The sequence below is a fragment of the Nestor notabilis genome, unplaced genomic scaffold (genome assembly GCF_000696875.1).
Source record: "Nestor notabilis isolate BGI_N333 unplaced genomic scaffold, ASM69687v1 scaffold15912, whole genome shotgun sequence".
Classification (NCBI taxonomy): Eukaryota; Metazoa; Chordata; class Aves; order Psittaciformes; family Psittacidae; genus Nestor; species Nestor notabilis.
Window position 1 is genome coordinate 1 of NW_009917121.1, and position 17,584 is coordinate 17,584.

The window sequence follows — 17,584 nt, forward strand, 5'->3', positions numbered from 1 at the left end:
ACCTCTTTTTTTAATTATTACTGTTATTTTTTTATATAATAACATAGATATCTCTTTGCTCTGCCTGCTATCACTATTTTAGAGAGTATGTGGAAAAGCATGGGGGCCTAGTCAGCCTTGGTTTGGAGGGAATGTCTGGCTTCAAGCTAGTGAAGGAGCCAGGGGAGCGGTTTTGCTGCTCAAGCAGAGGCTGATTTTTGGTCGACGGGGCTTGTCTTTTCAGGGAGAGGGTGAGACAGACCCATCCCTTCATGGAATATGATAAAGGAGATGTGGAGGATAAAGGCTGGTGTGGGAAGGATGAAAAGCAGGTTATTGTGGTGCTGCAAAGTAGAAGAGGAGGAGGGCAGTTGTGCTGGACTTGAGAAATAACTTCAAAGGGCTTGTTCAATACAGAGAGCATAGAATCATGGAATCATAGAATGGTTTGGGTTGGGAACTACCTTAAGATCATCTAGTTCCAACCCTCCTGCCATGGGCAGGGACACCTCACACTAAACCATGTCGCCCAAGGCTCTGTCCAACCTGGCCTTGAACACTGCCAGGGACGGAGCATTCACAACTTCCTTGGGCAACCCATTCCAGTGCCTCACCACCCTCACTGTGAAGGACTTCTTCCTTATATCTAATCTAAACTTCCCGTTTAAGTTTGAACCCAGATCCTCGGTTTGGTCCCATCCTGGGGCTTACCTCTGTGCATGCATACGTGGTCTCCTTTCTTACTCTGTTATCGTGGTTCTTTTCCCTTTACATCTTCCACTTGCGTCTGCAAACTTTCTCCTTCCAGCTTTACAAAGTGACCACACGTAGGGACCACTTGGAGGTACCTGTGAGCCAGCTGGCAGCATGGTTTCCTCCCTAAACTGAAAGGAAGTGGCCCAGCACCTTTCTGCTCCCCTGCACAGCTCCTGCAAAGCTTCTTGCTCTACATGATGGCTCCTTCAGTTGCTTTATTCCTCCAGCTTGGTGCAACCCAGGGCAACCCAGGAACACATTATGAGGTCACCAGGGAAAGGACGGGGAGAGTTGTCACCTTTTTCATGCCTGACTGGGTAACACTCAGCTTTCAGATTACGGTTTGCCAGGAGCCCAAGGAACTGGCTGTGAGACCTGACATGTCAGGAGCACCCCAATGTATGCAACCTGAGCCATAATGTGCAGAAGAAACTTTTAAGGAAGCGCTGTACCTTCTTAGGACAATCACCTGTACACCATTTGGTGATGGGTGAGAGGTCTTCCTGGTTTAGATGAGTAAGGGTGGGGTCTGTTTAGCTTATTTATGTATTCCATAAATATAAGCTATTTTGGATGCATATTAATGGATTTTTCATGGATAAATTATTTGCAGTTTTGCTTCATCTCTTCTGGATTAAGTGTGATTTCCATGTTACTGGTTGTCCACTGTCGTTGCTTGCTGAAGGTTATGGTGAACTGTTACCCTGTGGCCACTTAACTCATGTCTGGCTCCCTGGCATGTTCTCTGGAGTATTAAAGGGCAGCAATAGCCATGCCTGCCTCATTTTGGCTGCAGGAGTGAGGTCTCTGAAAGCACCACGGTTCTGCACCTGCTAAGTGAGCTATCAAAGGATGAGAGTCCTGAGAGAGATTCTGGGCAGCATCCTGCAGCAGGCCCAGTCCCGGCAGCATGACGGCAAGTGGCAGATGCATTACTCTGGGATACGGGGAACCAAGGCCTACAAGGCACCTAGATTACAAATTTCTGCAAAAAGGGATGCTGCTTACAAAGCTGTTGCCTCCCTGTGTATTGCTCCTTCATAGCAATGATTAGGGAAGCAAGTAACACCGAGGCCGTACATGCTATGTGGGTAACTGGAAGAGATACAATTTGTAGTCTACTTACACATAAATCTATTATCGCCTCTCTCAGGTTTGCATGGCAGTCCTTGGGGTTAGCAGAAACAGGAGAAACACACTGTGTACTGTTCCAGCTTATCACCTCCCGAGTTTTCCCTGAAGTAAGATTCCCTGCAACAGGATAGAGATGAGGGAGATCAGACCCCATGGCATTAGGAAAACAGCAACACAAGTGACATGAGGAGGCAAAACTTGCAATAAGCAGGTCCACCAGAGGACTGATCTTGCACCACCTCTCCTTCTTGCAGACTACATGCAGTGAGCCGTGTGCTTCACTGGCAGTGCAACTCTAAATGCTGTGGTAAAAGAAGTGCACAGCAGCTCTGTCACTCATGTGTGCTCTGCTTTGCCATCTCATCCCAGCCCTTCCTGCATCCTGCACACACCCGTCCTCTCCCCAGCTGCATTCTCCTGATCCAAAGGGTGGCTGTGGTGTGGAGACCTCACGGTAGCCTTCAAATACTAGAAGGGGCTACAAGGATGTTGGAGAGGGACTCTTCATCAGGGACTGTAGCTTTAGGACAAGGGGTAATGGGTTCAAACTAAACCAGGGGAAGTTCAGGATAGATATAAGGAAGAAATTCTTTACTGTGAGGGTGGTGAGGCACTGGAATGGGTTGCCCAAAGAAGTGGTAAATGCTCCATCCCTCGTGGTGTTCAAGGCCAGGTTGGATGGGGCTTTGAGCAACTTGGTCTAGTGGGAGGTATCTTGCCCATGGCAGGGGGGTTGGAACTAGATGATCTTAAGGTCCTTTCCAACCCAAACCATTCTATGATTCCCTAATATGGGATTGGCAGTGCCCTGTTTTCCCAGCTTCTTGACCACAGTGGTAGGTCAGGACCACAAGGGAGGTCAGGCACGTTCAGCGCACAGCAGCACTCCCTCCCTGCTTCCACTTCCATACTGCTGGAGCAGACTCCCTCACTGCTGATGGCTGGGGTCACCAGGAGTCACCCTTCAGACTGGGGACAGGCTGTGCTTGGCTGGGTGAGGTGGAGGCAGGGGGAGAAGTTAGGGTGGGGACTGAGAAAGCCCCAAACTCTTTGTCTTCTCCCAGGTTGTGGTATCAAATTAATATGATGCAGTTTGCTGCCATGAACTCTTCATTCATATTGCCTAAGCTTGTCTGCAGGGGGTAGGACGTCATGGTGAGAGATGTGCATCCTCAGGCAATCCAGACAAAACTCTCATTTTACTGCAAAGCTGCCCCTTCCCGGCAAGGTCAAAGCCTTTGAAAAGACACTTGAAATCAGGTTTGTTCTGTGGCCAGAGGACTTGCTGGCTGCCATTTCCTCCCTCACATTCCCTAAACACAGCCAGAATCAGAAAGGCTGAATCCTGCAGAAGAGCCTGATGGGGGAGGGGCACACAAGACGGCACGTGCAGAGATGGGCCAACATGCTTGAGATACTTCCTGAAGTAATAATTCAAAAGGACATTAATCTAATAGACTGCTGCTTGGTACAATGAACACAATGTCACAGCGGATGGCATCCCTGATCACAGCTTAAAATGGATTCATTCAACTTCTGCCCAGCTTGAAGGCATTTCCAGCTGTTGTCCTTGCAAACCCCTGCATCTCTCATGCATTGTGCTCTCCTATGCTCACATGAATCTCACATGAGGGAGTGAGAGAAAGAACTTGGCTGGAAAATGGCCAAAAGGCAAACTTGCTCTTCTAATCTAACTTCCAAAAGAAAAAAGGCATTGGCACTCAGAAATGAATAGTCATGCTGGCTTTGCTATATGTCTAAAGAGCATTTACAGGGCAAAGGAACACATGAAAGGCAAACAGAGGAGTTTGAAAAAAGAGCTGAAGGACAGAGGTACCACCTCTGTTACCAGTCACGTGCTAAGCAGGCACTTGACCAGTTCAGGTAATGCCTTGCTGTATGAAAACCTTCCTGCCACCACATACAGCATTTTTGTTTAGCTGTAATACCATAATGCTCGATCCTTTATCTTCCATCACTGAATCCCTATGCTGTCCCGGAGGAATGACCCTCAAAGGGGATGGATTAAAAACATAAACCAGACTATCAAGGGAGCTGGGACAGAGTCTCAGCAGGTCTCTGATGTAGTGTAAACTCATGTGCTGAGTATAGCCTTAAAACCAGTCTCTTCTTTTAACTACAGACCTCAGTATTGTCCTGGAGAAAAAAATTGCCTGCGTTCCTTTACTCTGCCAGCTGAGCTATGGAGGGTATGTACTGAAATAGCATCAACGGTGCCTTATGTTGAACAGACCAAGGCTGGGGAGAAACCTGACACTGGGACAGGGCTGTGTCTCTGTGAAGTGATGAGCTGATGCCAGCTGGGAAGCCCGAGCTGGGTCTGTGCTGTGAAACACAAGTCACTTCTCTATTGAAACATCACTCTCCTTTCCTAATGACAGAGCTAGGGTTGCAGCAGCAGAGCTTAAAGGGGAGTACCATGGCCTGTTAAGGCCAAGGCAGTAATCATATCTATTTCCCAGTCAAAATTCCTACTGTTAAAACTCTGCAATTACCTTTTCCTTGAATTCTGGTATGCTCAGAGGCCCCCTAGAACTGCCCCAGCTGTGCTACCTGTGTCCAGCCCTGCTGTTACAGCACCAGCACCACCACAGTTAACTCAGCACTAAATAATCATGTTATTCCATAAAAGGCAGGAACCTAGGGAGGAGCTGTCATTCCTTCCTCTCTGCTAGCAGGGAGACATGTAGTGATGATTTACAAACAGGATCCCATGGGACAATGTGATAGAATAGAGGAGGAAGGGTCAGGGCTGCATTTGAAGAGCAGTAGAGTGCACTGGAATAATAAAGCACTTGGTCATCTACTATCCAACAAGATGCAGGATTCTCCCACCTTTCTAACCAGTGTTTTCTCGTATTTTTCTATCTGCTTTTATTTATATCCTTTCTTCCTTCACATCTCATTCTCACTGTAGAGCATATTTTGGGGGGTGGAAAAACAAGCCTCTGCCTGTTATCTGTGAAAACTGTCCCTAGCTCTGGAGAGGACCTATTTTTAGGTAGGCAGTAGTGCAGCACTATTTCTTCCCCACATGCAGTACTTCCTCCATGCAGTCCTTCGGACATATTTTTATGCCTTGCCTGTGAAGTGTAGATATCTTTCCAGCAGTAATGTGTTGAGGGGATGGGGGTTTGAAACCTCTGGGCTTGTAAAGTTGTGTATGGCTCAGGGAGATGATGAAGCACTAATCTTATATTTGTTATTCCACAGCACTGGCAACCTGTCCTTTCAGGCTCACTGCTTTTGAAACTTTAGAGAATACATGTAATTGCAGGGAAAATTATAAACACCTTGTCTTCATCAGCATTTGTGGTTATCCTGCCTCCCTTGACCACCATTTCTCATCCTGATCTCAAGGACTATGAGAAAGCCAAGACTTTCTATTGGGAGGGCTTTCTGTTCCCCTGTGGCTCATAAAGCTGGGTGACACTCAGGTCCACACTGGCCTGCTGCCATTACTGAAGTGCAGCAGGAAGCCACAGGACCCTCCTTCTCCCAGGCAGACAGCCGAGAGGAGAGATCCCATGGATTGGTGTCCCACCAGAGGGGCAGACTCCTCGATGGGAGTTCGTCCATGGACTCTCCATCTTTCAAGGTCCTTTACTCCAAATCTCTGAGGTTTGTCTGCTACAATTTATGTTGGTACTGCTGATGAATCTGGAACAGAAATTAAAATTTAGTTCGTCTGCCCTGTTGTCCCATGTTTCTGTCTGTTTGCTGTAATCTGTGGAAGCTTCTTGAACATGGATAAGCCCAGAGAAGGCTGCTTTCAAGCACAATTCAGCTCAGATCAATGTCCACCCCCTATTCAAAAGAAAAGGGCAGGCATCATTCCTCTGACTGGTCTTTGTAGCTTTTCCCTGAAATCCCGTGCTCCTGCACATTTGATGTACTCTCAGTGACTCACCCTTAGAAATCTTTAGAGCTTGCCCCTGCTGTTACGATTTCATATGTGCAAAAGGAAATTTCGAAAGATGTCATTATCTCCTGTGCTGGTCCTTGTTTTCCTGGAGATCTGAAACCATCCCTCAGTTTGTTTTTAGAAGGTATCCAAATACTGACCTCATATGGCCTACTGTCATGTATGAGGTACACAAAGACAAATACATATGTCGAGCGGAAAAATGTCATTCTCAAAAAGCAACTGTTTTTGAAAGCACTTGTCTGTTGCAAAGGCTCTCTTTGACAGCATAAATTGACATACAAGGGTAGTTTTGGTACTTATCCTGGGATGTTTAGTGATCACAATAAAATAATGAAATTATAGAATCATAAAATCAACTAAGTTGGAGAAGACCTTTAAGATCATCAAGTCCAACTGTTATCCCAGGACTGCCAAGTCCACCACTAAACCATGTCACTAAGGGCCTCCTCTACATGTTTTTTGAACACTTCTGGGGATCGTGGTTCTACCACTGCCCTGGTAAGCCTGTTCCAATGTCTGATCACCCTTTCAGTGAAGAAATTTTCCCTAATATCCAGTCTAAACCTTCCCTTTCCTCCTGTGTGTGGACTGAACCACAGTGCGTTGGTGTCATTGATAAACTTGCTGGTCAAGCCGACAAAAATGCTGGGTACCATTTGCAGTTTGCGCTTGTATAGGTAGGAGGGGTGGCTCGTTGGCTTAGCAAGTTGTCACAAATGTAAGTAAAATTCGAGTTCCTGCAACATACCCGCTGTAGGTTTGAATGCCAGTGCTCACCATTCCATGCTGAGGGTCTGCTCACTGCAGGGTAAATGGGCACAGAAAAAAGGTGAGATGGATGGAGAGCCTCTCCCCTACCTCCCCAAAGGATGCTTAGCAGGGTGGGGAGAGGGAAAGGCTGCATTGTCATTTTATTCTAAATCTCACATTTGGGTGGGCAGAAATGGAGGCAGCTGCCTCCTTTTTGTTAGGATGTTGATCGTTCAGGCAGCCAGGACTTTTCGCCAAGAGGCAAGGCAGGGCAAAGCTGGGTGGGGATGGGTTGGTGGTTCCGAGCACCAACCAGCCCTGTCTTCTTCCAGCAGCAGAGCTGTCATGTAAAGCTCTCAGATGAGTCCTCGGGAATGTGGGGAGCTGCTGTAGGCAATGGTGTGAAGACAGGTGTCCAGAAGACAATGACAGCTCTCCACCTGCTTTAGGGATGGCAGGGGTGTTGGGATGCTCGCTACTCCCCAAGGATAGGCAGGAGGTGGGTTGGGGGCAGGCCAGGGCACCATCCCATGGACTGGGATACTCCTTGCCACCCACCACGTCCATTCCTGGGCAAGGAGACTGGCGCTTGCAGAGCAGGCTTTGTCTCTGCTGGGCTCAGTGGACAACTAAGTGACATGGGACTTACCCTATGGCAAAATACGCTTCTTCTCTTTGTTTTCCAGTCATGCAAGAGAGCCACAGGGCAGATTTTCTGTGACTGACACCAAGAGCTTCACAGCACTGGTACAAGAGAAGAGGTTGCAGAGGGTAATTCTGTGAATGCAAAACCCAGGGATGCCATTATGGCATTGAAACCTGAACCTGGACATCGCACAGCCTCTTTTTCCTCTTCCAAATCCCTCTCCTAAACCCACTGCTTTACAGCTAGCCTTCCAGGCTCTCCTGGCCGACAGTCCATAGCCTGCAAGCTGTTACTTGGCTGCAACAACAGAGGAGTTAGAAGTAATGTCTGTAAAAGAAAGAATATCTCTAGGAATTAGTGCTCTGGTTGTGTCAACAAAGCCAGGTAACATTCCCGGGCAAGCAGTACTGCAAAAAAAGTAATTTAAAAATGGTATTTTTCTTCATGGTGATGGCCGGAAGACATCCAGAGCTTCTGTCCAAGAGTGGGGTTAAAGCAGGCCCTCTTGCCCTTTGTTAGTCCTTTGAGAGATGGCTTGATGGACAGCTGGGTGTGCCAGTGGCCTTCCCTTGCAAGCGTGGAAGGGACGGAAGAAGAGGGTGACAGGGCTGCCAGGGAGGGTGCTGGGCTCTTTCTCAGTGTGAGTACTTCAAAGTCCAATGAAGTCTGGCTGCAGGACCATCCTTTGGCTTTGCAGCCTCTTGGGCTTTGCTCTTCTCCTCTTCCTTGTTGCAACAGAGTCATACAATGCATGGCTTTCCTAGCACTTCTTATCCAGCCTTCACAAGCATGACCGAATCTCTGCATTTCTTTACCTAGCAATCACTGCTGGGGTTCATAATACTTTGACAGAAAAACCTGTACTGATTTTTCACATGCCTGAACCACATATTCCTGCCAGAAAAATATATCAGCTTAGGCCTGGCTGCAGATGGTGGGTTTATCTTTGTTTTGTTGGCTTCTTTCCATGGTTGTGCTGTTTATTATATGTTTTGTGTTAGCATGCTTCAGCACACAGAAAGGGGAAAACCAGCAGCAGACTGTCCCTTACCTTGTTGTCACCAGATCATAGAATCATAGAATAGTCTGGGTGGGAAGGAACCTTCAAAGCTCACCTAGTCCATCCCCCCTGCGGTGAGCAGGGACATCTTCATCTACATCAGGTTGCCCAGGGCCCCATCCAGCCTAGCCTTGAATGTCTCCAGGGATGGTGCATCCACCACCTCTCTGGGCAACCTGTGCCAGTGTTTTACCACCCTCATTGGAAAGAATTTCTTCCTCACATCCAGCCTAAATCTGCCCTCTTTTTAGTTGAAAACCATCATTCCTCATCCAGATGCATCAGGTGTCACAGTGAGCCTGTTAACAGAAGGCTTTTTTGTGCTACCACAGGTAAGTATAAATTCATCAGATTTACATCCCAGAGGCCTATTACACCCCAAGAGGTGCTTCAGTTCATTGTCCAAAAAGCTGGCACAGCAGCACAATCCCCCAACCTTTTTTGATGCCTACATCCCCCTTCCCTACATCCCCATATGCAGGTGTTTCTGTGCACTGACATTTCTAACCTTCAGCTTTTCCTCCCAGAATTTCTCTGTTTCTGCCTGTGTAGTGAGGGGGAAGTACCTGCCTCACCAGGCAAGGACAGGTTCCCTCATCTGATTCAATCCCCCTTATTAAAGCAGGTTTTGATGCACGAGGGGCAGCTGACTTAGAGTTAGGAGGGTAGGAATGAGGCATTCAAATTCCTGCAGATGCGAAAGCCACCTCTGACCCAGCCACAGAGGGGAGGGGAAGGAGAGGAATATCTTCTGGATGCTGCCAGGAAAGGCTCCCGCCAGCCCTGGAAAGCCCAGCTGTCCATGGCTCAGCTGCCGGACCAGCTTCTCCTGCTTGGCTCCAGGCTCTTGTCTGCATTGGGCAGTCGAAGCAAAGGTGTGATTTCAAATGGGTTTAACTGAGCTATCACAAATGTCCCTTGAATGCAAGACTTCAGAAAAATCTCCTTGTTTTCATGTGACTGCTGACACGTGTATGTTTAGGAAGGGGGACTTCCAGCTTGGTGGGCTGCAAATGGGTACAGAATTTCACCCAAACACTTAAAAAGTATGTGAGGCTTTGAAAATAAAATAGTCAATAATATATTTAACTTAATGTGGTTCATTGCTGTTGCATGCAGATAATATTATTCATTTTCATGCGCAAAGCAATAAAACCCTTTACTTTTATATTACCCTGAAGCGCACAGTTTCCAGACTGGTGTTGCATGCGGAAGAAGGGCCCTGGAGTCGGGGTCATTTCAAAGAAGGGCTTTGGAGTTGGGGTCTGCCCCTGGATGTGTAGGGGACTCACCCAGCCACTCTATAGCATTTTTCAGACACAAGCCCTATGCAGTCATGAAGGATTATAAACATGAGAACTTCCTACGAGGTGCTTAACAGTGAAATCAGTTGTAGTTACTGATTAAAAGAGAAAACAACATTCTAATTTCATGTACAGTACAGTGGCAAAGTGATTTTATACAGTACATGCAGGGACTTTGGCTTAAATTTGAGGGTATTTATTTATTGCTTGTACAGTTGTGTGATAAATTGACAAGTAGAAGCACAGATGGCTTTCCCTTAAGATCAGGCATCACATGCCACAAATTATCTGGGAAATTGTCATTTTAAAAATAACTCTGGAACAAGTGCCAAGCTGAGAGGGATATCAGTGTCTAATAAACAGATATAAACACAGCAGTGCCCAAAACTAAAATATATTTGAATTAAACTATGCGGAGAGAGAGCGTATACAATTAGCACCTATTCTCTAGCACCACAAATGAAAGCTTTTCATCCTGTATTTTTTTCTGCCTCTTTCTCATCAGCAAATTCAAATAATGGGGGGTTCTTTTGTGCATATTTAAGCCACTGTGGAGTTAACAGCTTGAATAGTTGTGTTAGATTCTTATGTTACAGCTCCTAAAAAAATATCAGACCAGAAGGAACATAAGCACATTTATAGGCAAGCAATTTCTTTTTAACTGTTCTTCAGGGTGGTGACACGTTTATGCCCTCGCTCCTATTGTCTTCAACCTCACGTGCATCACACCTTGGGAAGGTGAGATCCTGGACCCTGGCAAAACACAAGGGGAAAATTATATCCTGCATCTCACAGCCACGGCTGCTTGCTTGAAACAGAGCATTTGTTAGACTGGGGCAGCCCTACACTCTCTGCTGCTGTGCAGAGATAAGGGGGGAGCAGATTGTGTTTGCTTATCACTCGCTGTCTTCCTCAAGGGGTGAAGGCCACCATGTGTGAGTGAGGAGAGCCAGGGCCCTGCCAGCCGCCCCCCCGCCCCCCGCCAGCTGTCACCTGTCCCAGCCTGTCCTCCTCTCACGCGCTTATATGGGCACGGCAGGATGGCACCTCGTGACGCCGCGCTGCTAAAAACGGCCCCGGCTCCCTTCGGCCCCTCGTTTGAACAATGTCCTCCGGCCACAGCAACACAGAGAGACTCTGATCGCAGCGTAGCCTTGGACTTATTTCAAGGGAAATTAACTTGGAAACCCCTCCACGAGGCTGTAATCCTAAGTGTATGCCCCTGGAAAAGCTAGGGATGAGCACCGCCCTGAACTACAAGTCCTTCTCCAAAGAGCAGGAAACCATGGATAACCTGGAGAAACAGCTGATTTGCCCCATCTGCTTGGAGATGTTCACCAAGCCTGTGGTGATCCTGCCCTGCCAGCACAACCTCTGTCGGAAATGTGCCAGCGACATCTTCCAGGTAGGTTTCTTCCCGCAGAGAGTCCTGCTCCCCAGGCACCACTGCCTGACGTGAACGGAGAGCAGGCTTTTTACATGGTGTGGACGACTGCTTTTAACAGTCGGTCAGGCAGGAAGGGGGGTGATTTAATCCAGAAGCTGTGTGTCCCTGGGGCCGGGGCTGAGCTCACGGCAGACTGAAGTGACACCTGTTAGCTGCCGGGACATGGCCACGTGTGTGAGCTGAGGAACTGGCCCCTCACCCTGCAGTCGCTGGGTGCTTTGCTGAGGGTGGCTTGTTGGAGCTACCCTCTCCCAGGGCATGTTGACAAACGGTTTCCTATAAGCGTGTTTTTGCCCCGGTGCTTTTGAAAGAGGTTTTCATGGCTTTGCGCGGCCTTACTCACCTCTCCTTGTGCTGCTTGGCAAGAGCAGGCCTCCAACCCCTACCTGCCGACCAGAGGAGGCACAACTGTGGCGTCGGGAGGCCGCTTCCGCTGTCCCTCCTGCAGGCACGAGGTGGTCCTCGACCGGCATGGAGTCTACGGGCTGCAGAGGAACCTGCTGGTGGAGAACATCATCGACATCTACAAGCAGGAGTCCACAAGGTAACGAGTGAATGTGTGCCCTTCAGAGGAGGTTTGCTACAAAATCAGACACGGCATAGGAAGCTTTTGGTCTCTTCATTTTGGTGCACATGAGGCTGATTTAGTTGTTTTGTCACTTGGAAATGCAGAAAGGGATCATGCTGCCATGCATGCCTGTCTGTTTGCTGTGCAATGAAGTCAGCTCTGACTGAGCACAGAAAACCTTATCCAAATAGATTCTGATTTTCCCTGCTTCCACTTACATCAGAGGACTGTGCCATGCTTATTCACATGAACAGCACTTACTCATGCAAACAAAGCCCTTGAGGTCAGTATGGCTCCATGAATAAGGGAAAAGCAGCTAGGTTCACATCATTAATTTTTAAAACAGTTCAGATTATGCTCATTTGTCTTTAACCTGGGTGTTCTCATGCTACAGAAGGCAAAGAAATTTCAAGTCTTGTTAGAAAATCCTGAGGGACAGACAGTGCAAACAAGAAGAAAACTGAATTTCACACAGAAGATACCCTGCATCATAATGTCGAATCAAAACTCAGTAAAAAAAATCTCCATTCTTGTCAGCTTGGGATGTGAACTCATGAACTTATTTAAGACTCCATAAAAGAGGAAGAATAACCAGAAATCAGTGCTGTGTGGCTGTGCACAAGATTCACGACCTCAGGGTAGAGGAATGGGTTGATCCTAAAAAGTAAGATTACTCCTGAATGTTAATTTTCTGCATTGGATGTGTAATGGATCCAGCAACAGAAAAATGTTGCATTCTCATCTTTCTTTCACTGGTATGGGTCGGACTCATGGTACCACCATGGGGAACTTAGTAGAGGGAAAGCTAAGTCTGGCCCCCGGCCTCTAAGCAAGCATATCTCACCCAGGGAAGCTGCCTTTTGTCACCAGCATGGATCCATACAGCCAGATTCGTATGGCAAGGTGTTTTGTACACCTGAAGGAGGGTGCAGTCCTGGCTGTGCTCCCTGACAGTCTTCCCATCCCACCCCAACAAGGAGATGGGTTTTGCTGCAGCAGGTGGACACAGACATTGGAGCCCAGAGCCTGGGATGGCTTAGGGCACTTCTCCCCTTCTCTAGCAGAGGACAGTCACCAGCAGAGAAAGCACTCCCAAAGGTGGCTTTGGCTGTTCTTGGCTGCTCAAATGTCTTTGGGGACTGATGTAGCTAAGCATAGGTTGGAGCTCCAAAGTGTCAGAGAGCACGAAGTTGGCTTAAAATTGTTCTTTCTGCTGCCCTTCACACTCAGTGCCAAGGGAAGGTCAGCTACCCTTGTGTGTGTCACTGATACCCAAATATTATTTTAGCCAGGAAAATCTCGGAGGAAATGAATCAGCATGGTGATGGACTTTGCTTTTGACCACATCAGCTAGACATGTGTGGCCTCGTCTTTCTCGGTTTTTGGTTTTTGTTTTTTCAGATCACAGTTGTGTTTAACTTAAAATATAAATGCTGCTCATTTTCCTATGTAGTTCATGGGCAATTGGAACAAAATTCAGTTAAAAAGATACGTAAGATATTTGGTAGATTTTTTTTAAATTCCACGGGAGTAAAACACATGATGAATAAAAGAAGAGAATAGGAAAAAAAGAAATATAGCATGAACATATATTTGCTGAGATATTTGTCCAAAAGGCTCGTTTATTCAGTCTGTTAAGGTGCTTATTTAACCTTCATGTATGTCCTTAGAATGAAAGTTATCATCAGGGTTACGCAGCAGTGGCAATGCATAGCAGCATTATCTAAACTATTTGGCACTTTGTTGGCCTCAGCTACTTATCTCCCTCTGCCTAACGTTTCTCAAGTTCCTCTGAGAATGTGAGCAAGATCTGCCATGCTGTTCCGCTGAAACCAAAAAGCAAGAGAAACCAAGTCTTCTCCACTTCTTCCTTCCTCTTCCCATCCGAAGGGCTGAGGTCTGGCAGAGGTATGTAAGAGGAAGGGGGAGATGTGACCTTTGCCTCCTTGTTTCTTCCCAAGACAGCCCTTCAAACTGGCAGCACCTGTGATTTGCACAGGAGCCTCTTTCCTTTCAGTCCTCCTGTGGGTATAATTCACCATAACTGCATGTGCCAGAATGATGCCAGCTCCCAGCTGCATTTCACGTGGACTTAGGAGAGTGAGGAATAATCCATCTAGGGAGCAAGCTTTGTCTCCTGCTTAGGCAAAACCAATTTATTTTAAAAATATTTTTTTAAATTTGAGCTTCTATTTGAATTAAGAATTAGGGCTTTTAAAATAGAAGCGGGGCAACAGCTGGGCTACAGGTTGGGGGGGGGTCTGCCCAAGCCCTCACAAGCAGCCCCTCCTATTACTAAAAATCACATCATATGGTCTTTTATGCCATTGCTCATCAAATTCTAGCTGTTGGCACCATAACCTGTTGCCCAATGTAGCATCTATTAGCAGCACAGGAAAGAAATCCTCAAGCAGGATGTGGCTTCTACACAGTTTTAAAGGACAGCAAAGGACTGACCCAGTTGGCTAAAACATTAAACCAATGTTTGAAAGTCTGTAGGCCACTGATGACCTGAACTATGTGAGGGCCACCAAGATGCCTGCTGCTACAAGGAAAGGTTAGCAACAGGAAGCTGTGACTTCTTGCAAGCTCTGGCAGCCTCTAACAAGCTTGGCTGGCTATTCCCTATCAAAAGGTGCTTTGGGCTTTGTTACAAGCTGAATCCCTATCAGGGAGGGTTGAGTGCTCTTTCCACCTTGCACCTGCCAAGGAGAGCCCTAGGTACAGGCTGAGCACAGATGAAGCAGTGTCTGCAGCAGTGTGCACAGCAGGGACTAGGCGCTGTGCTGAGAGCAGCATGTATGGGCTCTGAGATGGTGGTGACATGCTGGAGGATGGTGAAGCCGACACTGCCAGGAGCAGCTATCCCTGACACCTCAGAGGCCTCAGCCAGATATCCCATGGGAGGGCATGATTCTCCAGGACTGGCTGCAGGGATGCAAAGGGATCTCAGATAGGCTGGGTCAGGGAGATGGGCTCACTGCCCACGGGTTGCCAGGCAAGGGAGCTGCAGGAGAAGCCCCACAGATTGTGCAGTGAAAGATATAAGGAGAGAGATCACCTGGATCTTCTGCATCCCCCCATGGGGACAAAGCCCTAAGATCACCTGGTGTCTTGAGCCAGGCATTCATGATAGTACTAGTGTAATGGAGCTGCAGGAATTCCTATGTCCATGTCAACATTTATAGTCTTCTAATTTTTCAAGCCCCATTTCTACCCTGGCTATTGATGGGCTTTTCACTGCTTTTTGGAGAGCCTATCATTGTGATTGATTTTCAAGAACCATCTTCTCCAAGCTTAAGAATGGTTTATCGCCATATACTCAAGCAATGATGGCAGGATATCTGCATTGATTAACAGGGAGCTCCTGATAAAACACTAGAAAAGAAGCAAAAAGAAGGTGGACAGGTGACTCAGATGAGACACTGTCCAAGCATGTACAGATGGATTTAGGAGGGACATGGAAGCTAACAAGAAGAGCTTCTACAGGTGCATCAGCAGCAAATGGAAGATTAGAGAAAGTGTAGGACCACTGCTAAAATGGAGCAGGGTCTTCTGTGGCAAAGAACATAAAAAAGGCTGAGGTACTCAATGCCTTCTTCATCTGAGTCTTTACTGGTAAGATCAGCCTCCAGTAATCCCAGGCCCCTGACACCAGCAGGAAAGACTGGAGTAAGGCAGACATATCCTCGGAGGAGCGTGGTCAGGTTAGGGAATATAAAAAAAAAAATGGACATCCTGGTGGGACGCACCCATGAGTGGTGAAGAAACTGGCTGATGTCATTGAAAGACCATTCTCAATAATCCTTGAAAGCTCATGGTAATCAGAAGATGTTCCTGAGGACTGGACTGGACGAAAACAAACGTTACTCCCATCTTCAAGGAGGAGAATCCAGGGAACTACAGGCTGGTCATCCTCACACTGGTAAATTGAAAGCTATTCAAGCAAACCCTCCTGGAAACTATTTTCAAACATATAAAAACCAAAAAGGTGATGAGAAGTATAGAAATAGCATGTATTTATGAAGGGGAAATCAGCCTGGCTAATCCAATAGCCTTTTATAGTGAGACAACTAACCCAGTGAATGAGAGGAGAGCAGTGGATGTTGTTTATCTAAACTTTTGACAATGCCTCCTGTAACATCTTTATTGACAAACTGATGAAATAAGGTCTACAGTGGACAGTGAAGTGGACTGAAAACTGGCTGAATTGCCAGACTCAAAGAGTCATGGTGAGCAACACGAGGTCAGGTGGAGGCCAGTCATTAGTGGTGTATGCCCGAGATTGGTACTGGGGCTAATACAGTGTAATTTCTTCACTAATGACCTGACTGTGCTCCATGAAGTCATGCATTCCTTGACCAGGTGCAGGCACTAGGTGATGTGATGGTACAGGAAGGGCTACAGCTATCTTACGGTCCTCAGTAAAAACAGTATCAAAGTTGCATTCAGGACTTCAGTAGAAACCTTTTCGGATTTGTAAAAATCCTAAGAAAAACATGCTTTCTAACTAAACAGCAGTTTTCCTAACGTCTTACCATGTCCTTAATTAAAGCGTGCTCCTTTATGTGCCCAGCAACTTTGCATTTCCTCAGCAAATCACAGAACATCTGAGATTGGATGGGACCTCTAGACGTCATCTGGTCCACCCCCACTGCTCAAGTAGGGCCACCCAGAGCCGGTTGCCCAGGACCATGTCCAGTTGGCTTTTAAAGACTTCCACGGATGGAGACTCCACCACCTCTCTGGGCAACCTGTGCCAGTGCTTGGTCACCCTCACAGTGAAAAAGTGTTTCCTGAACTTCAGAGAGAACCTCCAATGCTTCAGTTTATCCCGTTGCCTCTGGCCCTGGCATTGGGCACCACTGAAAAAAGCCTGGCTCAATCCTCATAACACCCTCTGTTCAGGTATATAGATACCTGAAGATACTGGTAAGATCAAGGTCATTGTTAAGATCCCCCTGAATATTCCCTTACCCAGGTTGCAAGTCCAAAGCCACAACCTTTACTCACAGGAGAGATGCTCTAGGCGTTTAATCATCTTCAGGGTCCTTTGCTGGGCTCTCTCCAGTATGTCCATGTCTCTCATGTACTGGGGAGCCCAGAGCTGGACTCGGTATTCCAAGTGTGGCCTTACCAGTGCTGAGAATCCTCCTCTCCATAAAGCACACACAACACTCCACGTTAGGGCCAAAATCCAATTTTAATGGAAAAGAATAAGCATGTAACAGTCAAACACAAGGCTGAGCAATTCAAAGAGCAGAGTCGGAGAAGGAGAGCACAAAGCTATTAGGCCATTTCAGCAGCCTCCTGCTTCTTTGGTCACAAGCCCATTGGTGATGAATCTTTTCTTTCACTACAGCCATGCTGTCTTTTTCCTATCAACTACTCTTTAATCTCCTGTTTCAGGATCAGCCACCATTTTAAACCTAGAGGTTGTGCTTTGGCCTTTGCTACACCAATATAGAACTAGAGGATCCCCTCTGAGGTTAGGGAATGTTGTGCTAAAAATCTCTCCTGCACAGCCTGGGAGACTGTAGATCTGTTTACTTCTACTCTTCTGTCAGTGCCTTCAGGGCCCCACTAGTTCAGGGCATTCTGCCAGGTTTCTTCCAGCCCTTTGCTGCACCTTTGAAGGTTGGTTACTTCTGGCTGAACTTGCTTGACACCATCTCCTTTTTGCCATGTGCAATGTGTCTTTCATGTTAGTGGCACCATTCCAGTGTCAAGGAACCTTCTAGGAGTTTCTGTTTCTGGTCTTGTAAATATTTGCAGGAAGAGCAGCTATTTTAGGCTTAATTAATCACTTTGAAATTCATTGTCTGTTACTGCCATCACACACAGGCCCTCCCACTGGTGCACTATAACATGAATATATTAGGGGCTGTTTGCAGTCACCTGCAAACAGTGTAAAGTGTTTTTATAGTGGAAACACATGCCTTTTGACTAGCATTGAAATGATGCTGGATTTGACACACTGAGTGCCTTATA

General features: G+C 46.9%; 1 protein-coding gene across 1 annotated transcript in view; it reads left to right on the plus strand.

Moving 5' to 3' along the window:
• The first annotated feature begins 10,703 nt into the window (after nucleotides 1-10,703).
• TRIM55 (tripartite motif containing 55) overlaps nucleotides 10,704-17,584 on the plus strand; it is a 37,107-nt gene continuing 30,226 nt past the window's right edge. Inside the window, exons 1-2 of the mRNA XM_010024949.1 lie at nucleotides 10,704-10,983; nucleotides 11,397-11,569. Of these exons, the coding sequence (XP_010023251.1) occupies nucleotides 10,795-10,983; nucleotides 11,397-11,569 (362 nt within the window). The 5' untranslated portion in view covers nucleotides 10,704-10,794. The remainder of the gene's footprint in view (nucleotides 10,984-11,396; nucleotides 11,570-17,584) is intronic.